Source organism: Urocitellus parryii, chromosome 5 (assembly GCF_045843805.1).
Source record: "Urocitellus parryii isolate mUroPar1 chromosome 5, mUroPar1.hap1, whole genome shotgun sequence".
NCBI lineage: Eukaryota > Metazoa > Chordata > Mammalia > Rodentia > Sciuridae > Urocitellus > Urocitellus parryii.
This window is the reverse complement of record NC_135535.1, coordinates 117478367-117506027: the sequence shown is the minus strand read 5'-3', so window position 1 is coordinate 117506027 and position 27661 is coordinate 117478367. Positions and strand designations below refer to the sequence as shown.

At 37.6% G+C, this 27661-nt stretch overlaps 1 protein-coding gene across 15 annotated transcripts in view; it reads left to right on the top strand.

Moving 5' to 3' along the window:
- The window catches only part of Wnk1 (WNK lysine deficient protein kinase 1), a 132311-nt gene extending 104940 nt beyond the window's left edge, over positions 1-27371 (top strand). For 6 of the 15 annotated variants that reach the window (XM_077799309.1, XM_026410956.2, XM_026410967.2 and 3 more), the window contains 15 exons: positions 421-594; positions 799-856; positions 991-1113; positions 1644-3073; positions 4798-4881; positions 7374-7457; positions 8477-8537; positions 10872-10945; positions 12544-13205; positions 15796-15998; positions 17408-17602; positions 18449-18541; positions 21074-21115; positions 23873-24060; positions 24451-27371. In XM_077799309.1, coding sequence (XP_077655435.1) covers positions 421-594; positions 799-856; positions 991-1113; positions 1644-3073; positions 4798-4881; positions 7374-7457; positions 8477-8537; positions 10872-10945; positions 12544-13205; positions 15796-15998; positions 17408-17602; positions 18449-18541; positions 21074-21115; positions 23873-24060; positions 24451-24768 — 3789 coding nt within the window. In that variant the 3' untranslated portion in view covers positions 24769-27371. The remainder of the gene's footprint in view (positions 1-420; positions 595-798; positions 857-990; positions 1114-1643; positions 3074-4797; positions 4882-7373; positions 7458-8476; positions 8538-10871; positions 10946-12543; positions 13206-15795; positions 15999-17407; positions 17603-18448; positions 18542-21073; positions 21116-23872; positions 24061-24450) is intronic. The other 9 variants (XM_026410968.2, XM_026410966.2, XM_026410962.2 and 6 more) reach the window with 6 other exon arrangements.
- The last annotated feature ends 290 nt before the right edge of the window (positions 27372-27661 follow it).

Here is a 27661-nt window from a genome sequence, read left to right as displayed (position 1 = left end):
AAGGGGACTGGAGCCTGATGTGGTGGCTCATGCCTATAATTCCAACAAAGCTGGGGCAGGAGGATCACAAGTTCAAAGTCAGCCCCAGCAACTTAGAAAGACCCTGTCTCAGAATTTTAAAAAATAGAAATAAAAAGGGCTGGGGATGTGGTTAAGTGCCTGGGTTCAATCCCTGGGACCAAAAAAAAAAAAAAAAGAGGACTGGCAATATAGCTCAGTGGTAGAGCGCTTGCCCAGCACATGTGAATCACTGGGTTTGATCATTAGCAGCACAAAAAGAAAAAAGGATGGAAGGGCTAACTTAAATACCAAATAAATAATACACTATATATGCAGATGGGATAAAAATCTTGTGGTAGTTGAATGACCTAAAGCTTCAGAAATGTTATATTGATCAGAAGGACATCATTTGTTTTACAGGTGAACAATGACTTTATTCTAGCAATAGAGAGAGAGTCATTTGTGGATCAAGTGCGGGAAATTATTGAAAAAGCTGATGAAATGCTTAGTGAGGATGTCAGTGTGGAACCGGAGGGTGACCAGGGAATGGAAAGTCTGCAGGGAAAGGACGACTATGGTTTTTCAGGTTCTCAGGTAGGTTCACCAATCACATAGTAAAGCTTTGCTTATATAAAATACATCTGTAGTACTAAATTTGCCATGCAAAATGCCTACTGATATCACATTGTGACTGAGAATAAGCATTCATGTTCATTTCACATGGTGATTTGCTTTGTCTAATTGAGAGTACATTTGAGAATGAACTTACTTTTAGTTTGTTTGGTTTTGTTATTTTAGAAATTGGAAGGAGAATTCAAACAACCAGTTCCCACATCTTCCATGCCACAGCAAATCGGTAAATTTCTTCTTTCCTCATTTGTTTTCTGCCTTTAACTTAAGAAGTTGTATGTGCCAATAATGAAATATTAAAGTTTCATGTGGTTGAGTTATATAACAAAAAATGCAATTAAGTGATTTGTTTTTATTCAGGTGTTCCTACCAGTTCTTTAACTCAAGTTGTTCATTCTGCTGGAAGACGGTTTATAGTGAGTCCTGTGCCAGAAAGTAGATTACGAGAATCCAAAGTTTTCACCAGTGAAATATCAGACACAGGTGAGGATTGATTCTGCCACATATTTAATAACATAAATCCTATAGCATCTCTGCTACGATGGAAGCTTGGTCATCAAACAGTAGCTAATGATGACACAGATAATAAAAACAAGTAGAAAATAGAGGTTTTAAACAGCAGATAAACATAAGGAGTAGGGAACTATTTAAATAATATGATTAAAGAAAAAGCCAGAAAGGATAGCCATATTAGATGCAGCCTATGTATAATTCTTTATTGTGTTTGTTTCTTTTTGTTTGTTTGTTTGTTTTTAGAAATTATGTATGTTTTCAGAGTACTCCATGTTTCTTTTCTGGAAATAGATATTCACTCATATAAGCTGACTATTTGAACAAACTGCTAGTCAATTTTGCAGTTTTAGAACTTGTCATTTTCTTGGGAGAAATATTAAACCTTCTTGATAACATGGCATTGTTGGTGATCAAAAAATAGGTTGTTAGAACAATGTTTAAATCCTTCCTTTTATATAAAGGACTATAAATATAACCAGTATTTTTGTTTTCCTTTGCAGTTGCTCCCTCTATACCTCAGGGCCCTGGAATGAATTTGTCTCACTCTGCTTCATCCCTTAGTCTCCAGAAGGCCTTTTCTGAACTTAGACATGCCCAAATGACTGAAGGACCCAACACGGCACCTCCAAACTTTAGTCACACAGGACCAACATTTCCTCCTTTCTTGGGTAGCATTGCCGGAGGCCCAACCACAGCAGCAGCCACACCTTCAGTATCAGTTCCTGTATCAAGCAGCTCTCTTAATGACATTTCCACATCAGTTATTCAGGCTGAGGTTACAGTACCCACTGAAAAAGGGATTACTGGAGTTGCCACCAGCACAGGTGTGGTTATGTCAAGCTGTCTTCCTGTACCACCGGTGTCTGAGTCACCAGTACTTGCCAGTGTGGGTTCAAGTGTCACAATACCTGCAGTTGTCTCAATGTCCACAACATCCCAGCCAGTACAGGCCCCCACATCTGGGAGCATTGTTTCTAGTACAGGCGCTTTTCCTTCTATGACAGTTTTAACAGCTTTAACCTCTGCAGTTGCTGCCCCAGGTGCTAAGCCTCCAGCTGTGTTATCTCAGCAGACAGCAAGCACTACTGGGGTAGCCACAGTAACATCAGTTTCTGCCTCCACTCCATTCCCAACCATAGCTTCACAGCCATCCCTTCAGCTTAGTAGCAGCACCTCTGCCCCTACTCTAGCTGAAACAGTGGTGGTTAGTGCACACTCACTGGACAAAACATCTCATAGCAGTACAACTGGATTAGCTTTGTCTCTCTCTGCACCATCTTCTTCCTCTCCTGGAGTAGGAGTGGCTAGTTCTGTTTCTCAGCCTGGTGGAGTGCATCCTTTAGTCATCCCATCAGTGATAGCTTCTACTCCTGTCTTTCCCCAAGCAGTAGGACCTACTTCTACACCTTTGTTACCCCAGGTACCCAGTATCCCACCCTTGGTACAACCTGTTGCCAATGTGCCTGCTGTACAGCAGACTCTCATTCATAGTCAGCCTCAACCAGCTTTGCTTCCTAACCAACCCCACACTCACTGTCCAGAAGTAGATGCTGATAACCAACCCAAAGCCCCTGGAATTGATGACATAAAGACTCTGGAGGAAAAGCTGCGGTCTCTCTTTAGTGAACACAGCTCTTCTGGAGCTCAGCATGCCTCTGTCTCACTAGAGACGTCACTAGTAGTAGAGACCACAATCACACCAGGCATCCCAACCACTGCTGTTGCACCAAGCAAACTCATGACTTCCACTACGAGTACTTGCTTACCACCAACAAATTTGCCATTAGGAACAGCTGGTTTGTCAGTCATGTCAGTGGCCACACCTGGGCAAGTTTCTACCCCAGGCAGCTATGTTTCAGCCCCAGTCAGCACTACATCAGGAATGAAACCTGGAACTGCTCCCTCAAAGCCACCTTTAACTAAGGCTCCGGTAAGGTTCTTGTGAAACTATTATTAGATAAGTAAGATCACATTCGTGCATTTTTCAACTTGGCCTTGCAAATTAATAATGTAGTTACGAAGCCTTGAAGGTTATAAATGTAGTGGTTGTTCAGTCTTAAACAAATTGACAGCAACTTTAGGACATGAACACAAAGATTTTTCCCTTTTTTGAAATGTATATTATTATCAGGTAAAATGTAGACATTTCTCCTATTTCCCAAAGGGGAAATAAAGGAATCTATCAAAAAAATATGCATAGTAATAGTAGTTTGCCACTTTGTTTCAATTGAGAATAAAGGAAATTTTCTGCTTTCCATGTAAGTACAATTTGAGGTTCATAAAAACTGAAAGTGATAAAAGAGGAATTAGTCTAATCCTAGGAATAAAATAACTAAACTGTATTTTTTAATTCTTCTGTGGCAGATTTCCTCTGATTTTCCCATCTTCAGCATTGCTGATCTTTTTTAAAAGTAACAAGGCTATATTGTGGCTACTGTATTCTATACTTCAGCTATCTTTCTGCATTGCTGTTGCTGTGAAACTCTTTGCAGTGGGGTAGTACAGATATTTCTAAACTTAAAATAGGGTTACATACCCATAAACCCATCCTAAAATTGAAAATATAAAGTCAAAAATGCATTTAATATACCTACCTAAACATTGTAGCTTAGGAACACAAACACTGTAAAATATTGGTTGTTTACCCTTGTGATGTCATGATTAAAAGAGCTGTGTCTCACTACTGCTGATTAGCATCATAAGAGAGTATCGTCCCCCATTTTGGTAGCCTGGGAATAGATCAAAATTCACATGGTGGTAAATGCCTGTTGTCCCAGCTACTCAGGAAACCAAAGTGGGAGGATCACTTGATCCCAAGGGTTGAAGATCAACCTACTAGTCTGCATAATGAGACCCTATCCCCCCCACAAAAAAAAAAAAAAAATTCCAGGTGCAGTGGCATGCACCTGAAATCCCAGCAACTCAGGCTGCTGAGACAGGAGGATCACAAGTTCAAGGCCAGCCTGGGTAATTTAGCAAGGCATTGTCTCAAAATGAAAATGGCTCTGGGGATGAAGCTCAGTGGTAAAGCATCCCTGGGTTCAATGGTCAGTACCAAAAAGATAAAGAAAAAAATTTCAATGTACAATTTCTACTAAAGGCATATAATTTTTGTACTGTTGTAAGTCAAAAAAAAATATGTCAAACCATCCATCATATGTAAGGAACTGTCAGTTAAGAGTCTTTACTCAGATAAAACAAATTACTTGATAGTATTAGATTTTTGATGCCTTTTCTTATCAGACTTCCCTCTGGGTTTTATTTAAGTCAACTTCTGAGTTGTTTGCTTTTATTTTCCTTTTTCTCAGAAAAGTCTTGTTTTTCTTAGCAAATGTCTTGTTTTTCTATATCAAATGAGTAGCTCAAAGAGTTGTGCCTCTTATGTGCCTATAGACTTTGTCCTCTTTATTTACCCTAAGGAACAACCTTTTATTATATTTTACTTCATTTCAAGGGTATTTCAAAATAACACTTAGAATTATATTATTTTGTTATATTGTCCTTTATGTAAGACAGATATTAAGAGTGTACCCTTGGTGATAACTAGATACAGTTTATTTTATGCTTCTGTATTAAAATTAGTTGGTTTGCTCATTAGCATGCAGTCTTTACTATTAGTGTCTCATGGACTTGAATTTCCATTCATTGTCTTAGGTGCTGCCAGTGGGTACTGAACTTCCAGCTGGTACTCTGCCTAGCGAGCAGCTGCCACCTTTTCCTGGACCTTCACTAACTCAGGTGCCCCAAGATTTGGCAGATTTCTTTCTATGCTCCTACTTTCTTCGCAAAGCTTGTTTAAATAGTTCACCATTGCATGACCTTGGCTTCTGGTTCCTTCTTGGCTTTGACTTAGTAACACCTTTCTTTTAAAAACCATGTAGCTGCACAGGGGTTATAGCTCAGTGGTGGAGCACTTGCCTATCATGTGTGAGGCACTGGGTTTGATACTCAGCACCACATAAGAATAAACAAAATAAAGGTATTGTATCCATCTACAACTAAGAAAATATTTAAAAACATAAAAACCATGTAGCTAATGATCCAGGCCCCACATAAAGTAAGCTTCATTATTATATTGTTTAGAATTTTGCTTCAAGTCACCTAGAAAACATTTAATATATTTTTGTATTTCATGTGGGAAGAAAATATCAAAGTTTGACGTTTTGCCAGACAACATTACTCTTTTTTTCATTCACAGTTTTTTAAAAATATTTTTAGTATAGATGGACATGATATCTTTATTTTATTTATTTAGTTTCATGTGGTGCTGACACTGGAATCCAGTGCCTCACACATGCCAGGCAAGCTCTCTATCACTAAGCCACAACTCTGGCCCCCATTTATTCTTTCATAGAATAGTGAAATTCCTTCTTAAATGTAAGGGTAGTTTCTAAGCCAATGTGGAAATAAAAAATTTTATGTGATCAAAATTAACTATGGGGCTGGGGTGATTGTAGCTCAGTGGTAGAGCGCTCACCTAGCATGTGTGAGGTACTGGGTTCGATCCTTGGTACCACATAAAAATAAACAAATAAAATAAAGGTACTATGTCCCATCTACAACTAAAATCTATATATGTATTTTAAAAATTTAACTACGAAAGTTTCTTCATTAAAAAATAAAAAATATCCGTTTTCTGAGTCCAACCAGTTAGGTGTTTTTTGTTTGTTTAATTTTTAAAAACCAGTTTTAAAAATCTTCAATGTTTATCAAAAATGCTTTAAAAATCTTCAATGTTTATCATTTCTTTCATTGACCACCTAAATAAATAATTGGCTTACATATAGGTGTAATGTTGCATGAAAATATGTACTGTAACTTTTAATATAAAAATTGACAGCTCAACAAGATATTAACATGTTTTGTAAGATTGCTCATAGAGGGGCTAGGGTTGTAGCTCAGGGGTAGAACACATGCCTAGCATGTGGGAGGCACTGGGTTTGATCCTCAGCACCACAAAAAAATAAATAAATATAGGGCTGGGGTTGTAGCTCAGTGGTAGAATGCCTGCCTCACACACATGAGGCACTGGGTTTGATCCTCAGCACCACATAAAAATAAATAAATAAAGATTGTATCCATCTACAACTTTTAAAAAAATATTTAAAAATAAATAAATAAATAAATAAAATAAGTATTTTGTCCACCTAAAAACAAGATATTTTTTTTAAAAAAACTTGAGATCAGCCGAATGAACTTGAGTTTCCCTTCTCACGCTCAGTTCTGTTAATGTATACGATAGTAGTCATAATCATCTGTAATGTTTAAATTATTGTTTCCCTTTCCCATTTCACCCCATTACTAACTACTTAGTTGAATTTCCCGTAAGGGAAGCACTTGATATGAATCAGTCGATTATAACCATGAAGAAGGTTCTGACATGGCACAAGCTAGTAAACTTTGAAACTAATTTAGGAATTTATTTTGAAATTATATGTAATAAAAACATGACAGATTGCTACTTGAGAAGCCTACTATGAATTTATCCCTCCTACTTTAATTCTAATTTTCAGTAGAACATAATGTAAAGAACTTGCCAAAATAAAGTAATAACTTCAACCGAGAACCTACTCCAACAGTCACCAGATTTTGAAAAAAAAAAAAAAAGGTGCAGTATTAATGCCGATATGATTTTAAACCAGTTTCTCATTAAAAACATGTGTTCAAAAGCCATGCATGGTGGCATGTATCTGTTATCAGCAGGATCACTTAAATCCAGTTTTACCAGCCCAACCAATATAGTCAGACCTTGTCTTTAAAAAGAAGAGAAAAATAAACACTGATTGCTAAGTATAGTGAGAAATATAAAGGCTAAGGAAGGGTAAGTAGATAGTACCTTTATTTAGAGGTGGACGCATAAATGAAGCTTATGTAAGAACAGATTGATAAAAACCAAGATAGATGTACCAAGTAGAGACTGTGACTGGGTAAAAAAAGAATGTGCCCCAGAGGTGCATAGCATAGTACATGATTAAGAAGACAGAATAACCAGAATTCCTTGCTGCCATCTGTAGGATTTAAGTATATATCATATAAGTGTAGCTGAATTACTTTGATAGAGTTTCATAATCTTGATAGCATTATGTAAATTTTGGTTTGGGGGGTTTTGTTTCCAGTGAAAACAAATGTTATAATCTAAAGCATAAAATAATGTCCTGTATAAATCGCTTATATATAGTAGCTCTGAAAGTGCCATAGAATTTATATCTATCATAACTGTTTTTGCTCAGTCACAACAACCTCTAGAAGATCTTGATGCACAGCTGAGAAGAACACTTAGTCCAGAGACTATTACAGTGACATCTGCAGTTAGTGTAAGTGTTTAAACCCTTGATAAAATCTCATAACCCTAGGGGCTCAGTGGTAGAGCGTTCACCTAGCATGTATGAGGCACTGGGTTCAAACCTCAGTGCCACATAAAAATAATAAGTAAATAAATAAATATATCATCCATATAAAATCTCTTAACCTGAATGTATCATATTTCTGCAACACAAAATGTAACCTAAATAATTATTAATATAACATCTTATGTACCTCTAACTAGTGTATATCTCAGATCAGTCCTATGGATTTTTCATTTATGCTTTGTAGTAGGCTAAAACTATTTTTCAGTGGAGCATGACTATAATCCCAGCTACTAGGGAGGCTGAGGCAGGAGAGTTGTGAATTCAAACCCAACCTAGGCAACATAGTGAGATCCCCATTTGAATAAAGAAAAGGAAACAGCTAGTTTTCTATAGAAATACTTACCTATTTCCATGACTGAGGAGAATTGATACTAATATCTAAAGCATGAGATATTAACAGATTAACGAGCCTTTGTTGGTGTTATTGGAACAAGAAGATTATTATACATGGGGCAGTGGTAGTTTCTTAGCATAAGACTTTTAAGTGTTCTGTGAGAAAAATTAAGAAAGAATGAAGAAGGATTAAGACTCAAATTTTCTTTAAAAAACTGCCTTTCTGCCAAATGCGGTGGCACACCCCTGTAATCCCAGTAACTCTGGAGGGTGAAGCAGGAGAACTGCAAGTTCAAAGCCAGCCTCAGCAACTTAGCAAGGCTCTAAGCAACTTGGTAAGACCCTGTCTCAAAATAAAAAGGGCTGGGGATGTGGCTCAGTGGTTAAATGACCCTGGTTTCAGTCCCCAATACCAAAAAAAAAAAAAAATTTTTTTTTGGTTGCAAAAGAAAATTCCCTTAGATATAAATGTTTCTTCACCATATACTATATTTCACTTTTCCAAAGACCAGAAAAAAGGTAACAGGTCAAAAGTATTCTTGATTAAAGCTAAAGATTTTGTGGTATCTGTGTGTGTATGTGTTTTGCAGCCTGTGTCCATGGTGGCTCCAACAGCAGTTACAGAAGCAGGAGCACAGCCTCAGAAGGATGGTGAGAAACATCCTTCTTCCTTTCATATTACTACTCCCAGTCCTGCCTATGATTGATAATAGAGGTCACTGTTTCAAAGGCACAGTCTTTAGCATGTGGGTATATTTGAGACTATTATAAGGAACATTTTTACGTATTTCCATGACTGAGGAGAATTGATACTAATATCTAAAGCATGAGATATTAGCAGATTAACGAGCCTTTGTTGGTGTTATTGGAACAAGAAGATTATTATACATGGGGCAGTGGTAGTTTCTTAGCATAAGACCTTTTGTTCTTAGGTAGGCAAGATCCTTGCAAGATTAGGAAATTGAGGCCTTTATAAAAGTGAATTTACAACTAACTTCTTGACTTTTGTGACACTGGACATATAGAGATAAAAATCAGCTTGAAAAGCCAGAATAACATTTCGTACAGAGATTAAATATAATTAAATTAACTAGTTTTAATATTGTTTTTATTCAAGCTAATTATATATTGAATTGACTTATTTTAAAAGAAATAACTTAAAAATTAATGATACATTAGAAATGCTAGAAATAGACAAAATAAAGGAAACTGTAAATTATCAAAACACATACCATAAGTAAATACAATAAAAGTTGATTACTTATATTTACCACCAAATAAAAGGGAATGTAGAATGTAAAGAAAGTGGCCTTTTAAATCTTCAAGAAGATATGGGATATTTCAACTAAATAGCCATCTGGGAAAAACTAAAAGTGGATTGTTAACTTAGTCCAAAGTAAAGTCTTAAATGGATCAAAGATGAAAGATATCATAAAAATAGTACTACGTAAGAATACATGAGAGGAATATCTTCCTTAATTTTTTCCCCCAACTGCGTAGAGCAGAGTCAACAAACTTTTTACCAGATAGTAATATTTTAGACTTTTCAGGATGCAGTCTTTGTTGCATCTTATTCAGATTTCCTGGTCAAGCCCCAAAGCAGCAATAGACTAATGCAGATGATTGAATCTGATTGTGCTCTTGAATTTGATACACTGATCATAGTTTGTTCTAATCCCTGATAGAGAGGCTTGTGTTAAGTTTAATATTCAACCTAGAGCAAGCAGTAATAAATTTCAAATTTGTTGAATGTAGTAAAAATGCCATTGGGTATAAAAATAAATGAAAAATTGGGGAAATACATATGTGGTGGTGGTGGGATGTCTGAGTGTATCTTTATCATAGAAGGGACTAGTTTCGCTAACATAAAGAATCTGGCCAGTCACAGTGGTGCACACTTGTAATTCTAGCAATTCAGGATGCTGAGGCAGGTCAGGATCACAAGTTCAAGGCCATCATGGAGCATATAGCTCAATGGTAAAGCACCCCTGGGTTCGATCTCCAGGATTGTAGGGGGCAGGTCCTGAAATTCAGCATGGACCCAACAAATATAAGATACAGAAAAATAAATTTAGACATGAAAATACTTAACTTCCTCAATGATAACAGAAATTGAAAGTAAAACTACAAATGATAGCGTTTCTCACCTCTCACTGTAAATTTAGGAGTTTTAGTAGCCACTGGTATGTTGTTAAAGCCTTTGGGGATCAATTTAGTAATGTCTAAGTTTTAAAAGCAAATTATTTAATAGTTCCATTCCTTAGTCCACATATCTATAAGACATTATGTATTAGAGCACTTTTAAAATAGCAAATTTCTGAAAAATTTAGATGTTCATTGGTAGAAGCCTGATTAAAATATGGCACACTGAAAAAACAAATATATATATATATATATATATATATATATATATATATATATATATATATATATACAGAAATAAAATTCAAAACTCTGTGTTCATTAAAAAGAAAAGAATGAGGCACTGAGCTGGGGTTGTGGCTCAGAGATAGAGTGCTCGCCTAGCATGCATGAGGCACTGGGTTCGATCCTCAGCACCACATAAAAATAAAATAAAGATTATTTCCACTTATAATTAGAAAATAAATATTTAAAAAAGGAACAAGGCATTGATATGAAATACTCACTAATTGCATGGAATCATCAATCAGTATTCTAATTGTATAAAATAAGGAAAATACATGCTGAAGTATGCCTTTAAAATTCAGAATAAAAACAAATAGTTGTCCCTGGGGAAAAGGACCTGAGTGGCTTTGAAGTTGCTTAAACTACTTATGAATGATTCTTAAGAACTATACTATCCTGTTTTATAGGACTTTACCTGAGTGTTCAATTGAGAAAATAAATTTAAACTGGTTTTCATTTTAAAGTAGATCTTTAATATATTTTTAGCCAAAGGGAATAGAAGGTAACTTTTTAAAAGAGGGTGATAATTTATCTTCCTCCTCTATGTATTTGTTTCAGTTTCCCAAGGCACAGAAGGCCCTGTCCTAGCAACTAGTTCAGGAACTGGTGTTTTTAAGATGGGACGATTTCAGGTATGACAATCATTTTCTTTGCCTTGATTTCCTCTTTTTTCGGGTGGTTGTGTATATAATAAAATTGTTACCTACCTATAATTATATTAATTCTACCTAATATAATCTTTTTCATAGTACCTGATAACTGTCATCTTCCTGTCATATAAGTAATATATACTAATTAAAGAAACTATGAAATACTTAGAACAGTAGAGAAACAATAGATAATCATACTAACTTTCCAACGCATCCCACAAGATTACTTGTTTTTTCTAAAACTGGCAGCTGCTTCTCTTTGAATATCGTGTAATTCTTTCTTCCTCAAATAGTAATTCGTTTACCTAACCATTCTTCTATTGGTCATTTCTAATTTTTTCATCATAATAAGGAAAGTAAAAGTGAACATATTTTTCCCCCTTTACAATTCTGGGGATTGAACCCAGATTGAACCATTGACCCAGCCTTTTTTTTTTTAATTTGAAACATGATCTCATTAAGTTGCTGAGGCTGACCTTGAATTTGGGATCCTCCTGCCTCAGCCTCCCAGGTTGCTAGGATTACAGGTGTGCTTCATCATGCCCACCTGAACATCTTTATGTGTAAAAACTTTTTATATTTATAATAATTTTCTTAGACTTAACTCTGTAAATGAAAATACTGAGTCAGCATCAAATGATACCATATTTTCTCATCTGATCCAACCAATGAGCAGTTTCTAGTTCTTAGTACATAGAGTTAAATAAGCTTTGCAAATAATTTTTAAACTGTTTTCAGAACTACTTTCATATTAATAATTATGATAGCCCCTGGAGTTGGGGATAGTAGGTGATTTTTCTCATTTGTAAACTGAGGTTGTTTTTTTTTGTTGTTGTTGTTGTTTTGTTTGTTTTTGTTTTGGGGACGCGGGGGGGGGTGTTTTGATTTGGTTTTTGTCTGTTTTGTTTCTGGTCATACTGGGGATTGAGCCCAGGAGTGTTCTACCTCTCAGCCTTTGAGCTACATCCCAACCCCCTTTTCATTTTACTTTATTTTGAGACAGAGTCCTGCTTAAGTGACCTAGGTGGGCCTTAAACTTGAGATCTTCTGCTTCAGTCTCACAAGTAGCTAGAGTTATAGGCAAATATCGCTGATCCTGGCTATAAACTGAAGTTCTTTGAGTTTGTAGTTAGGCTGAGTTTGTATCTGTAAAACATGGACAAACCAGGACAAGGATGTGGATCCTCCTTTCGTACCTTTTAGTGGTATTTATTTATTTTTTCTTGGTACCAGGGATTGAACCCAGGTGCATTTAACCACTAAACCACCTTCCCAGTCCTTTTTGGTTTTTATTTTGAAGCAAGGTCTCCCAAGTTACTTAGGGCCTCACTAAATTGTCTGAGGCTGGCTTTGAACTCTAGCCACTCAGAATCTACATCTCAGTATAGATGTGTTGTTCTTTGTAATGATATTTGATTTATTTTTGCAGTCCAAGATGGATAGACTATGTAGAGATTCAGCCTGTTGATTGACTAGAAAATGAAGTGATTCCTTTTTTTTTTTTTTTTTTAGCAGTCCATGCTAGAAATTAAATGTCAGGGACTTCACTTTTCAATCATACTCTGTTCTTTTTCCATCAGGTTTCAGTTGCAATGGATGATATCCAGAAAGAAGATAAAAATAAGACAGAAGATGCAAAGTCTGTTCATTTTGAGTCTAGCACATCAGAGTCCTCAGTGCTATCAAGTAGTAGTCCAGAGAGTACCCTGGTGAAGCCAGAGCCTAATGGGATGACAATCCATGGCATCTCCTCAGATGTGCCAGATAGTGCCCTTAAAACTCCTGCCTCAGAAGCAAAGTCAGAAACTGGGCAACCTACCAAGGTGGGACGTTTTCAGGTGACAACTACAGCAAACAAAGTGGGTCGTTTCTCTATATCAAGAACTGAGGACAAAATTGCTGAGGCAAAGAAAGAAGGACCAGTAACATCTCCTCCTTTTAGGGATTCAGAACAAGCTGTTCTCCCTGCAGTAATACCAAAGAAAGAAAAGCCTGAACTGTCAGAGCCTTCACATCTAAATGGGCCATCCTCTGACCTGGAGGCTGCTTTTCTAAGGGGGGATGTAGATGATGGTTCAGGTAGCCCACACTCACCCCGTCAGCTGTGCTCGAAGAGTCTTCCCATTCAGAATCTAAGTCAAAGCCTTAGTAATTCATTCAATTCCTCTTACATGAGTAGTGACAATGAATCAGACATTGAAGATGAAGACTTAAAGTTAGAGCTTCGACGACTACGAGAAAAGTAAGTGTGTTTTCTCCTGTGAGTGACTAATGGCACATATTATATTAAGACAGTGGATCCCAGTGGCAAGATTAATGGTCCTTTCACTACAATATGTTAATGTGGTATTCCTTCTACAGAGAAGGTGATATGCAAAAGTTCAAGTTGTTTCAATATAATTCATTCCCTGTCTTCTCATCAGAATTTAAGACTTTTCTAGTTATGGGATTTCTTAAGCACCTCTATATTATCACTGTAATGTTTTTTTTTTTATCATACATATTTTATTAGCCACTTTGTTTAAATAACAAAGTACTGTTGAAGGCCAATTATAGAGCTCAAAGATCACATGAACTGATTACAGTTTACTATTCACATCTCAAAATTTCCTAGAATAATAAAAATGAGGACAGCAAAATAGAAAATTTAAAAAAAAATCAAATGACAAAAACAATACTCGAAATTATCATGACACATTTGAATTCTTTTTCTAGAACCATGAGTTTTTCTTAAGGAAAATAGCCAAAGTCATTGTAATTGGAAATGTTTCCCTTTAATGACAACATATGAGGTGGCCATGTTGAAACTAATTATTTTCATTATATTTTTCACTTTCATTAATAAGAATTTCACCATCTGCTTTTGTGTTTATTTCTGAAGAAGCATTTTAGACATGAGACTAATTTGGGTGTTTCTTAAATGGTTATAAACAATGAGTTTTCTGAATCAATAATCAGTGATATTAATATAGACAAGAAGTCTCGTGTCTAAAATGTTATTTTTAATGCAAGGAAGAAGAAAAAGTTACTAAGTTAAAAAAGTATTAAATTTACCCTTTAGAAAAGATTTTTATTAAATGTTTATCCATGTGTAATTATCTAATATTTTCACTGTAATTGCTCCATTATATATTAACCAAATTATAATTGAGTCAATTAATTAGAGAGCACTTTCTGAAGTTCCCTATGCTGGCCATGTGGCCTCATTTATATTATTTATTTTGCCTGGAATTCCTACCAGATCATTCTTCCCGGTCCCATCCCCATCTCCAAACAATACTTAATTCTGTATCTACTCCTATTTGTCCTGCAAGATGCCTTTCAGACCTATTACTAAAAATATTTCTTCATTCTCTAATAAAGTCAAATACTATTTCTTTTATCCTACACTGAATTATATATATTCTTCAGTTTTATCATTACCCCACTCTATTTGTGTTATATTTGCTTTTCTTAGAATGCAAGAATTCCTCCCAAGCAGGAACAGTATTCTCTTCTAATACTAAACAAGTTAGTATTCTGAAATCCTAGGACTTAACATAATTTAGTCCCTAAATAGAAGAAATTGAAATAAATGGAAACTTTTACATATCTTCAAAGTGATTACTACATATAAATAATGTCAATGGCATGTCCCAGATTAACCATGAAGATGGCATTTTTTTTCCATCACTTAAGAACACTATGTCACTATAGTTCATCACTTAAGAACACTATGTCATTATAGTTGACCTTTTATTTCTACCCATGCATAATGGTCAATAACCATCACAGTGAAAGTGCCCCTCATTATTTGGGGGAATTCTGTCCCAACACAGTGATTAATTGCATCATCACTGTATGGTCAAAAGCAAGTCCTTAATCTTTGGCAAGCTTTGCTCAAGTTATAATGTTTCCCGGACAACATATATATGAGGTGGCCATGTTGAAACTAATTATTCTCGTTATATTTTTCATTACATTTTTTTATGTCATTAGCACTTCTCATCACTGTTAACCATTCCCGGCTGTTTGTTCATCTACCAAATGAACCTGGTAATGGCATTGAGAAGTATAATTATGTTGACAAGTTTTGTTAATTTTATTTTTCTCAAATTGGATCAGAATAGCAAATTCACCTGTCCTGCATATGGCCTCAGAAGTCAGGAAATGTTTTTTCCATAACACCTTATCAACTATTTGTGGTTGGCTAGTGTTATTGTGAGCTTTTTCGCTGCTGTGACTAAAAGACCTGACCAGAAAAATTTTAGGGAATGAAAAGTTTATTTGGGGCCTTATGGTTTAGAGGTCTCAGTCCACGGACAGCTAGCTCCATTCCTCAGGGTTCAAGGTGAGACTGATCATCATAGCAGTGTGTGTGGCAGAAGGAAACAGCTCACATGGTGATCAGAAAGTAGAGAGAGATTCCACTTGCCAAATACAAATATATACCCCAAACAGTTCCCACCTCCTCCAGCCATACTCTAGCACTTCAGTTACCTCTCAGTTTATCCCCATTTGGGGGGGGGGGTGTTAATTCACTGATTGGATTAAGACTCCGGCAACCCAGTTCTTGCATTGTTTCCTCTGAATCTTCTTGCATTGTCTCACACGTTGAGCTTTTGAGGGACACCTCACATCCAAACCATAATAGCTAGGAACTTGTGGGAATATGGCTTGGATAATGGAGACTAACAAGGTAGGTTAATGACAAACTAGAATCTCATGATGTAGTACATTTGGGGAAAGGGTTCATAACTAAATAAATACTTAATTGCAAATTTTAAAATACAATTTAATTCTTTTTTGAATTGGTTATAATATTTTGAATTATGTTTCATTATCTTTTGTAGACATCTTAAAGAGATTCAGGACCTGCAGAGTCGCCAGAAGCATGAAATTGAATCTTTATATACCAAATTGGGCAAGGTTCCCCCTGCTGTCATTATTCCCCCAGCTGCTCCCCTTTCAGGGAGAAGAAGGAGACCCACTAAAAGCAAAGGCAGTAAATCTAGTCGCAGCAGTTCCTTGGGAAATAAAAGCCCACAGCTTTCAGGTAAAAATAAAAAAACCTGGACCAAGTTAATCATCTTTGGTTTTTGTGTCCAGCTGAATATGTGATCTAGGAGTTTGGCAAAAGCCAATTCTTGCTTCCTTGACTTCTTAACTCCCTATACTTATTATCCCTTAAAAATCTGTAGAAGTAGTCTGGATGACTACAATGGCTTTTTCTATTGCAATGTTGCTGCTACTGATAGTCTTCATTTATAGTGTTCTTGAGGATAAACACTTAACTTTGCCTGTTAACACTCACATTTAACCAAACTTTTGTGCATTTGGAAACAAATGTATTTTTCCCTATTTATTAAACCTCAGGTAGAATCTTCCTTTTAATGGATGAGTTGCATAATTGCAAGTAGGATGAATGTGAATGGCATAGATATTTGAGTGTGTCTAAGTAGTAACATCCTTGATGCAGCATTTTATTTCATTTGTCTGTATTGAGATAAAGAATTTACTAGTGATTACAAAGGTGTTTAAATAATAATCTGTGATAATGTATCATGGTCTACTTTAATTGGAATAGAGAGTTTTTATCCTCAATGAAAAGTATGTAGTGTTAACAGGTAATTAGCCGCAAAGTTGGGGGGGAAATAAAAGGCTAAAATAAGTGTTTATTTCATATTTGCTCTCCAGGTCTAATTTAAGAAATTGGAGAGCAGCTGAAAATATCTTAGCAGCTTTCCATTCACTGGAAGCCTTCATAGATGCGTAAACCTTTTATTGAGCATATTAGGACCAATTTATACAACCCATTGGTAGAGATATTATAAGGGAGATTAGCTAATTTGGATTCTAACCCCAATTTTAACATACTTTTTGAATGGATTTCTACTCACCCAGTAACTAGGAAGCAAAAGTTAGTCAGATTTGAATAGAATTGACCTAGCAACTTAAAGCTACCTACCAAGAAAAATTTGAAATATCCATTCCTCTTTAGTCACCTACATCATTCTTTGATAACTCTTTGTATCTGATTTGATGTGTATTTATAAAAAAGTCTAAGCAGAGCCAACTAGTCAGTGGCTTGGCTGAATACTATAAACCCAGCAGCACCTCAGGAGGCTGAAGCAGGACAATTGTAAGGTCAAGGCCAGACTTGCCAACTTAATGAGACTCTATCTAATAAAAGTAAAAAGGGCTGGGGATGTAGATCAGTGGTGGTTCAATCCCCGTACCACTTTAAAAAGAAAGTGGTACGGGGATTGATTTGTATAATGAGCCATCATTTTTTTTTTCCTAGTAGGGGAAAAAAATGATTTACAGAAATGTAGAATGGAATCTTTACGCATTTTGACCCATGATTAATCCTCAGTAGAACAAATTAAAGGAATAAATACATTGCCTATTGAGTGCATCAAGGAAACTTCACATGTGTCCTCAGCCCATTTGGTCTTTTGGCAGGTAACCTGTCTGGTCAGAGTGCAGCTTCAGTCTTGCACCCCCAGCAGACCCTTCACCCTCCTAGCAACATTGCAGAGACCGGGCAGAATCAGCTGTTACAACCTCTTAAGCCATCTCCCTCCAGTGATAACCTCTACTCGGCCTTCACCAGTGATGGTGCCATTTCAGTACCAAGCCTTTCTGCTCCAGGACAAGGTAAGGAAGAGATCAAAGCAAACATCATCTTCCAGAAACATTAAAATGAAGAAATTGCCATACCTGGGAGAAATGCCTAATGAGTAAACCTATTGGCACTAGCTGACCTGAACATGGTCTACATGTTATACACTGATGTATCTTTGGGCTCAGCAGAGAAGTTGAGTGGTGATCAGAATCATTGAGTTCATTGCTCCCATTAGGTGAGCTATTTTCCAAAGGATTACTGTGAAAAGTTACATCTACAGTCTTTATAAATAACTTATTTGTGTTTGGAATGTAGGCTTTACTGCTAGGCTGAGATATCCTGGACCAAATTCTAAGGAATTTTAGCAGTTTCTAAAAAACAATGTGTTTTCTTAGCTATTGTAGACTTGTTTAAGTATGGGAGTAACTAAGATGACTAGCCCTACTATTTAATTTTTCATCTATAATCTCTTCTTTCCAAATATAGTTTTGTTCATTAACAATTATTGCTCAAACCATTCCTGCAGAAGAAGGAGCTTTCAGTAACATTAGAATAAGAAGTGAAGAGAGTTGAATATCTGGGCAGAAAATAATGAAAAAAAATAAAGATACATTGGCTTTACCATAACTTATTTGAGAGTTGCTAAGGAACACAAACTAGCTAACATTATTCCAACTGAGAAGAGCTTCAGTATTGTGCAAAAGGAAGGAACCGAGGCCTGATATTTCCTGTCTTACATATCTGACCTTCCCAGAAGCTTTGTTCTTCTCTGTGCCATCTTAGTGCTTTTCACCACTCAAGCCTCAAGTTTCTAACATCTTGTAGTTGTGTTCTGTCTCTTCTCCTCTCTCTGTTCTTCCGTTTTCCCCCTCTCACAGGCTGTGCGAAGTTTAACTGTGCATCTGAGCAGGTGACATTCAAACCTGGTGGCAGGAGGACCCGATTTCTGAGTACGCCCTGCTTGGCTCTTTGTGTGTAACACCTTTACTCCTTCCTTGTCCTTGTTTTTCTGCTGCTTGGATCTGATGTGTCACGCAGTCCATTTTCATTTGTCTCTTTGTATATCCATCTAGTCAGTGGCTTGGCTGAATACTATTGCCCTCAGAAGTTTGGGTCCCTGTGTTAATTATGGTAAAAGATGTAAAAATAATATTGGATTTCTATAGATGTCAAAATAACTCTCTAGTAGAATTGCTTCTTCCTAGATCCATGATAGATATGGATCCAGGATAGATAAGATATCAAGACTTTATACTGGGTCATTGAGAGTAATGAAGACCACACCTAGTCATGTTCAATATTGTCTCTCAGCCAGCCCCTGCATTAGGAGTGACAAAAAGCATCTTAACCACTGATGCGCTTAGGTCCTTGAAACAGGTAAAACTTTACCATATTTTCTATTCTTTTCAGAGTAGGCGGGAATCTTGTTTTCTCCTCATTAAGCCTAAACATCTACTAGTTGAAAAGATGGTAGAAGTTTCTTCATTGGATCCATTACTGCCCTCTTTCCCCATGAGATTAGTAGTTCAAAAGGGGGTTTACTGTGGTTATCCAAGATAAAGCATTTATTCTATTAATGACCAAAGCCCAGCACCTGCAAGTGAAAGCTGCCTTTTTAATCTGATTGCTGGGATTTCCTAGCCATATATATATATAATCAGTTGTTCAAGACAATACAATGCCTTACATTTAAAAGCAAAGCACAGTAGCAAATCACCCATCTTCCCCATATGTGAAGAAGACAGTTCCTATCTCCTGGGGCATATAAATCAGATAAGATGATAGACACAAAAATAAATGACTCTTGGGACATAGTCATGGTCCATGGTACTCTCTGATTAGCCAGTGCCTATCTAGCACTTAGTAAGTGATCAATAAATGTATATTAAAATAAAAATTTCACAAACAAAGCTCAACTTTAAATTTTTTTATTTTTATTTATTTTTTATTTTATTTATTTATTTATTTATTTTTGGTTAGAATTTGGATAACTATCTGTTAAGGCCTCAAACTTCTGGTGTGGTTATTGAAGTGCTTTTTAAATGCATGTGCTAAGGCCATCAGTGTTTGAGTATATGGTTCAGAGATCCTGGGCCTCTTCATGGTGGGAAGAATTTACACTCTCCTTTGTCCTCTGTAGTGACCAATTTCAGAGTACATTGAAATTACATTTAATTTCCATTTCCCTCACTGTCACATTTGTAAATCTTTCTAGTTTCCCTATTCTTTTTCACCTGAGTTAATAATGAATTGGCTCTATTTAAGGTGATTTTTTTTTACCACCTTTCCCACGTGTTGCTAGTCCAGAGATTTTTTAAAAAGAAGAGGGTGAAAGACATTACACAGCTTGGTAATTTTCCAAGCTTGTGTAATTTTAGAACATTCACATCAATATTTTTTCTGGTTAGACTAGCCTGGACAATGCCTATTAGCACCTTGACACTTGAATAAGCATTTAATTTGCATGTCCAGCTAGAAAGATGAAAGAACATTAGTAGTAGGAGACAAGTGTTTTGAAATAAATTTGATTTGTCAGGCCTATGATATACAGCCTGAAATGATTGAGATACATACACACACACACACACACACACACACATTCCCTGTCTTTTGAGAGGGAAGAAAGAAAACAGACTTTTTTTCTGGAAGTATGAGATGATAAGTATCACTTTAATTCTGTTAGTTCTCATCAGACATTTAAAGGTAGGTGGTATCACACCCCTTTGTTCAAATAAAAGTGATTAGAAATATTAAATTTTTTCACTTCCCCTTTGGTCTAAATGAGAGGCCATACATCTTTGAAGGCACATCAGGATTCAGTATGTAAGCTTGCTGTACAAATCCTAAGAGGCAGACTTAAAAATATGGGGAAAAAACAGGTATCTGTAAGGAGCCGGGGGCCTTATTAGTTTGGGTTACATTATTCTGTACTCTCAAAATAATAGATAATGGTTTTGAAGCACGGCTTGGCTTAATGCTCTGTTTATGTTCAAAGGTTGCTTGTTTTCCACATATTTTTAAAGATTTTTCTGGAAGGGAAGGGGTTAGTTAGTGTGTTTATCTAGAATATAGAAATATAATAGCCAATTTAAATTAAAATTGTAACAGTGGTACTAATTTTATTGAGTGCTTTATAACAACCCAGCAGGAGAAACAAGAAGTGAGACAGTATCAGTGGAAACACTGCTTGAGTGTTTGAAATTCAAGCAGTGAGACCTTAGGTACTGGAGTTTCTCCCCTTACGCTTTGAAAAACAGAGATTGGATGTGGAAACTCAACACATTTCAACAGGCAACACGGTCTGTCAGATCACTGTGTGAAGGCTAACAGCCAGTTAGATAAAGACAAAATTCTATGGGATGTTGTCAAGGCTACCAGGTCCCACCCATCTGTCTCCCCTCCTGCTTTCTCTTGCTGGGACTCTGTATGCTGTTTGGAGAATCTAAAGATTTTACACTGATGTTTCTTTATCTTTAACACACTGCTCTCTCTTTGTGCTTCAGGGAAGATGGTGAAAAAAGTTTGTCCTTGCAACCAGCTCTGTAGTAATTATCTTTTCTGTTACTTTTGGTCCTTGATTGCAAAGCCTGTTATCTATGAGTTCTTTGAACTCTGAAGCTTCATAATTCCAGCTTCCCAACTTCCATCTATCTCTGCACCTTTTCTAATGTATTCTTTAACATGCTTAATTGCTAACTCCTGGCTATAATATCAGATTGAGAAACCACCTCATAGTCAATGCTCTCCCCATGTAAACCTAGCTCAATGACAGTCATGGATTGGTAGTGCCTGTGGATGTGCTTGGGGAGCTAGGGGTGCCTAGCTCCTGTAGGAAAGAGTCCTTTAGTTAGCAAGTAGGTACCAAGCACTGTTCTGCACCCTGTAGAGACTTAGCAGTTATCAAAGTGGACAGAGTCTATGCCCTCCTATTGTTTACATCGTGGTGGGAGACAGCTTCTAGATTAGTGCAGGAGAGAAATACTACTTTGGAGAGTTTGGCTTCTTAGACTGGGGTCTTTTCATATAAGTACAGATAATTCAGCAACCCGGCAGGCCACCTAGCAAGAGTTAACAAGAGAACTCTACTCTTGGGATACCAGGCAATAAGTTGTGAGTCCTAATGGGTTATGGTTCCTAAGATCCGGCAGCATGGAGGTAGGGGAGATGTTTTTTTTGGCAGGAAGGAATCAAAACATGAATTTGGGGAGGTTAAAGTCTATACCACTTTTTAGGGCTTTTCAGAAGGATTGAAAAAGTTTTCAAGGTGAGTTAGCATGTTCTCTAGAAAGTCTCTTTCTACTAGTCAGGTCTATGTTATAGGGGTGGATTTCTCATCAGAAAGGGATTTTTGTTTCCCTTTTTAACTGGAAGCCTATTTACAGAAGCCAAAGTAAAAAAGTTAACTGTATGGTTCGTACTCCTTCATGTCATAAGCCCCACTTTCAGAATCCAATACTGGGTAATACAGCTTAAAATGAAAAGTGAAATTTAGTTCTGAAGGGGCCTCACACTATCAAGAGCAGCTAGCATCAGACTAGAGAGGTGTGACTCCCAGCATGAGCTCTCTATGGTTAAGCAGTGCTCACCTCCACTCAGCTTCTCATATTTGGCATTGGACAGCCCTGTTCATTCATGATGACTTCTGTTTGTTTCACTAAACAGTAGTCACCCTAAGCAGGATGCCAATCCCCAATGCATGCTGTGTGCTTGCTGTCTGGATTTCTTTGTTATCATGATTGCCCGTCCTCATTGCCTGTACTTTCCGTTTCCCTCTGTCTCACATTTGCTATTTGAGGAAGGCTGTTTCCTGTGCTTTTATACTTTTCCACTTGGGTTTCCTGTACTCCAGGGAATCCACTCTTCCCCTTATATACCCTGTGTGCAATGACAATACTCTGTGGCTCCAGCGGCACCACGTGAACTGTCACTCACACTGCAGTAGTTCCATGTCTTGCCACGGTGGTAAGAAGCATGTGACCTTCCTCACTCTGCACCTTCACCTCAGAATTAACTGTTCCTCTAGTGTAGACATGCTTGTATGTGCCATTCCCTGAGTGGAAAGACGGCAAATTGACTTGAAACCAGCAATGGATTATAAAGGCTGTAAGTGGCAGTGTTGCTTCAGGTGTGCTGCTGTGCTCTGGTGTGCTGCTCTGTCCTTGAAAGCAGGAAAACGCATGAACTTATTTAGCCCCACTATTACTTGGGTTTCGTCAGGCCTCCTGGCTCACAACTTATTTTAGTAGCTTTTATTTATTCTGCAGTAAATGTGAGATCTGTTAAGAAAGTGGGGGATGAGGAAAAAAAAATAAGACCATGACTCTTCTTTCCCTCTTCCCTAAAACTTGCCTCTTCGAATAAACCTTCAGTGTGCCCTCCAGCAGAGCCGAAATCAGGCAGGACACAGACTCCTTCTTCCTTTTTCATCAAACCATAGAAATAGAATTCCTTCATCATAACCCGAAAGCTTCCTCTACCCTCTGCACCCCTGCCTCAGCTGAACTGTCCTGTTGCTTCTACATGGGAGTGTTTGCTGCTCTGGGAAGAGGGGGAGAAGGTGTGAGAATCCTTGAACCAATTGAAACTGAGATCGTCTTCAGGAAAATATGTCTTCCTGAAGTTGATTCGGTCACCTCCCTTGCCTAATTTTTGTTCTTTACTCATGGAAAATTGAGAAGGGTTGAAGGCTTAACTCTTTCCAAGTTTATATTTACAAATTTATATTCGTGGGTCAAAGTGAAAAACAATTTAACAGAGCATGCTACTTATGTTAATACTACTTTCTATTAAAGAATGACTTAAAAATATGGCAATATCCACATGATTTGAGAACCCATATTCTCCATAGCCAAGTACCCATCTCTGAACTTCTACCCCAACTTTAACCTGCCCAGTGCACAAGAAATCCTTCTTTTGCCCTGCATTCTGCAAACTTCCACAGCAGTGCTCCTTGTTGACCATATTATACTCTCACCCAGTGTGATACTGGGAATAGAGCACTGGCAGAAAGTTCCAGTACTTTAAGATGCTTTGAAAGAGATTCCTGCCCTTCATACCTGCCATCTTCCTAAGTTGTTCAGACTTATCTGCAGTTACTGAAGAGAACCTGTTTTCATTACCCTTTAGTGCCAAAACAAATGCTTAAATAAAACCTTGTAATCTTCCTTTCTTGCATGGCTTCCCAATTCCTGTCCCCATTCTGTGCTTGCCATTTATCATCCTGTGACATTTTCCCTCTTCCTGGAATTAATAATCTAGACTCTTTTTTTAATGCTGCTATTGTCACTACTTTATAACTCCAGGAACCAGCAGCACAAACACTGTTGGGGGAACAGTGAACAGCCAAGCTGCCCAAGCTCAGCCTCCTGCCATGACATCCAGCAGGAAGGGCACCTTCACAGATGACCTGCACAAGCTGGTAGACAACTGGGCCCGAGATGCCATGAATCTTTCAGGCAGAAGAGGAAGCAAAGGACACATGAATTATGAGGTAAGGGCTTCTTTTTTGCCATTTTCCTAATTTCTCACAGTACTACCTAACACAGATGAATCAGAGGTGATACAAACTACTAGGTCTAGTGTACCCTTTTATGCCACAACATTCCTTAGTAGCTCACTTAGAAAAACAAGATGAAAATCACCAAGTGCCCTTTTACTTTCCCTTCCCTGAATCCCTGACTCCTTATTGGTCAGCTCATTTTTTTTCTTCCCTTTTCCTTTAACATTCTAAACTACGTGGGCATGTGTACACACACCTTCCTCCTTCCAATAGGCAATGTATTTTCATTGCTCCTAGAATTGTATTATTAAACTGCCCATTTTACCCCTGGGGGTATTATACCCCCACCAGACTTTCAACTTAGTTGTTTTTTGTTTTCAGGGCCCTGGAATGGCAAGAAAGTTTTCTGCACCTGGACAGCTTTGCATCTCCATGACCTCAAACCTGGGTGGCTCTGCCCCCATCTCTGCAGCATCAGCTACCTCTCTAGGTCACTTCACCAAGTCTATGTGCCCCCCACAGCAGTACGGTTTTCCAGCTGCCCCATTTGGCACTCAGTGGAGTGGGACGGGTGGCCCAGCACCACAGCCACTTGGCCAGTTCCAGCCTGTAGGAACTGCTTCCTTACAGAATTTCAACATCAGCAATTTGCAGAAATCCATCAGCAACCCCCCAGGTTCCAACCTGCGGACCACTTAGTGAGACCTAGAGACATTAATTGAGTAGATCTGGGGGCAGGAGATGGAATGCTGAAGGGAGGGTGGGGGGATGGAGAAGTAGCCTGTATACTAACTACTAGTGCTGCATTTAACTGGTTATTTCTTGCCAGAAGGGAATGTTTGTAATACTGCTTTGAGCCCTCAGAATGGAGACTCTCCCTCCCCCCTCCATTTATTGGAATGGGACAAGGAGAGAGCAACTTTCTTGTGAAGGGGCTGCTTCAGTCTATGCTTTCCTATTTATCTATACCCACCAGTGAGGCCTAGGGCTAGAAGAGAATCTTGTTATCAAGAAGCTACAAGAGAGCTCAATGTAAAGCCAGAGCCCATTTGTATCTGCAAGTGGGTACAGCTCTTAATTGTGGTACAAGCCCCAAATCCCTTACTCCCTCAAGAATTCAAACCATCAAACAATATAGGGTTCTCTCCTACTCTGCCCCCACCCCTGCTTCCCCCCCCTCCTCTTTTAGAACCCAGTGAAAACTACCAGGGGACTGGGGTTGCAACCCTTTCTTATAATAGGTCATTAGTGCTTTAAGCAAAAGATAATAGCAGCTTTGACTGCAGCATTAGCAATTAGGAAAAAAAAATACGTTCCCTGCGGACATGTAACTTTGCCATCAGTTTTGATGTGGAAACACTGTGATATATAAATGTTGTTGGACAACAGTAGTTTTAAGAGTAAAATATGAAAGGTTTAAAAAGTTCACACACAAAAAAAGCTAGCTCTGTCCTTTACTTATTGAGACACTTTAACTTTTTCCTTTGTACTTCCATTGTATTAGATAAATAAATGTGAATGTAAAATTGTATAAATTACTGTACTTGAATACTTCTGTTCTCCCAGTATTGCTTGCTGGATATTTTAGTGCCTTGGACTTCTATTGCTTCTGCCATTAGCATCGACTTACCAGATCCCAGATCAACAAAGGGCATGTGGAAAGAACATTTAGGTCCATGTGACCCCAGCAGTGGATATGCCAAAGGGAAATTGAAAAGAGTATTTTTTTTTTAATCATTCAACAATTTTGTCTAAAGCAGGTGTAAGATAAGTAAGATGGGAAGTTGACATCAGTGGTTGAAAGCAGAAAGTTCTGTTTCAGGAATAGTGAGGGAAGGGTGTTACATCAAAATTGCACAATATAAAAGATTAAGGGAGGTGTGAGCTAAGAAAGAAAAAGAAAGGTTAATTAAAGGGGGAACACACTTGTTTCGAAGATACCTGACGCCTGGCCAGATTGTCGTAAATCTTACTTATTTGAGCTGGGCTTGAACAGATGAGACCTGGAAGAAATTAAACATAAGGAGAAGGGGATGGGTAGCTCATTTTTTAAGGTGGGAAGAGTGGCAGATGGAAAAAGTTGCTCCAAGAAAAAACATTTGGACAGCTCTCTTCATGCACCTACACCTTGCATTTCTCAGCTTGGGGTACTCTTATTCTGTGGAAAGCGGACCTACTTCTGACTTAATAAGGATTGTAGGAAAGAATGCTTTATTTGTTTTTTCTATGATGATGTCCAAATGGTTGCAAGATCATAATCTGTCATGCCACCTATATTTCTACATTTATAACTAATATTCTCACATTGTTCATTTACATACTCCCCCTTCATAACTGCAACCAACCAGTATTATTTAATGCTATGCCTAGTTGTAATGGGCAGTTCTGTTACTTTCAGAACTTTCCAGAAATAAATACTGTTCTAATTGGCTATGTTTGGGATATTCTCAGAAGATGGGGAAAGAAACTAGGACTTTTTCTTGGGTGCTGCTTCTCTTGACTTAGTTGGGACATACCATATTTCCAACCTTTCACCCACCTCAATGGCACATCCCAGGAGTCTCCATGATAGGAAGAGCCTGGTAGCTATCCAGATCTTTTTTGTTCCATTTTGACCCTGGTTCTATTTCTTTATTAAGTTGGCCTAGGCCCCAGAGATACCAATGAGAGCTAAAGGTTTCAGGGAGGTAGAAATGAAAAGAGCAGAGGTTCCAAGCCCTGCTGCAGAAGTGCTGACTTATTTTTCTGTTTAATTCTTGGGGAGAGGGTAAGAGTGAGAAAAAGACGGTGCCGAGTAAATGGGAAATGGACCGCTTGAAGTGAATGAAATGATACTTCTACCAGAGGAATGAGGGTGCCAAATGCAGCACATTGTTTTGTTATTTTTGGTTTAGCAATTTTGAGGTCTTTTCACTTATACAATACACAAAAATAAGAACTGGTTTTATTTACTGTTGATTTTTCCCCCTCCTGTGGATGAAATAACTGAAGCCTAGAGGAATGAACTAGTGCTACTGAACTGTTTAAATTATTTTTGTTAATAGTACCCTTCAAGTATCTTTTTCCATATTAAAAAGAACTTTCTGAACTATAAATGTTTTCCTTACATTATTTAACAATGTACACTGTTTAAAAAAACAAACTGAATTCAAACCTTGGGGGTTTCTCAGCAGCCGTTAATTGTACATTTTGCACTAACTCTGGGTGTTGCGCTTGTAAGATTGCGCTTTGTGCTTCAGTTTGTTACCTTTGTAGACTTATTTAATGAAACCATTCAAATAAACCAAACTTGCTTTTGTTGAGCTTTGGGGTTTCATTTCCAGGAAGTGCCTTTTTCATGTTCTCATTGGCTCTGTTGTGCAGTTTACAACTGGATTCCCATTCCTCTGGAACTTCAGCAGTGATGTTGCCCTCAACTAAGATGCTGCAAGGAAAGTGGACTTTTTCTGAGGAAGACAATAAGGATCTCAAAGTCAAAAGATGAATACACCAAATCCACGCAACACCAATAAGGCTTTTTAGAAGACAGGCAAATTCAGGCAGGCAGGTGCTGTCTCTTCATCTTCTAAAGGAACAGGAAAGGTCAGCAGCT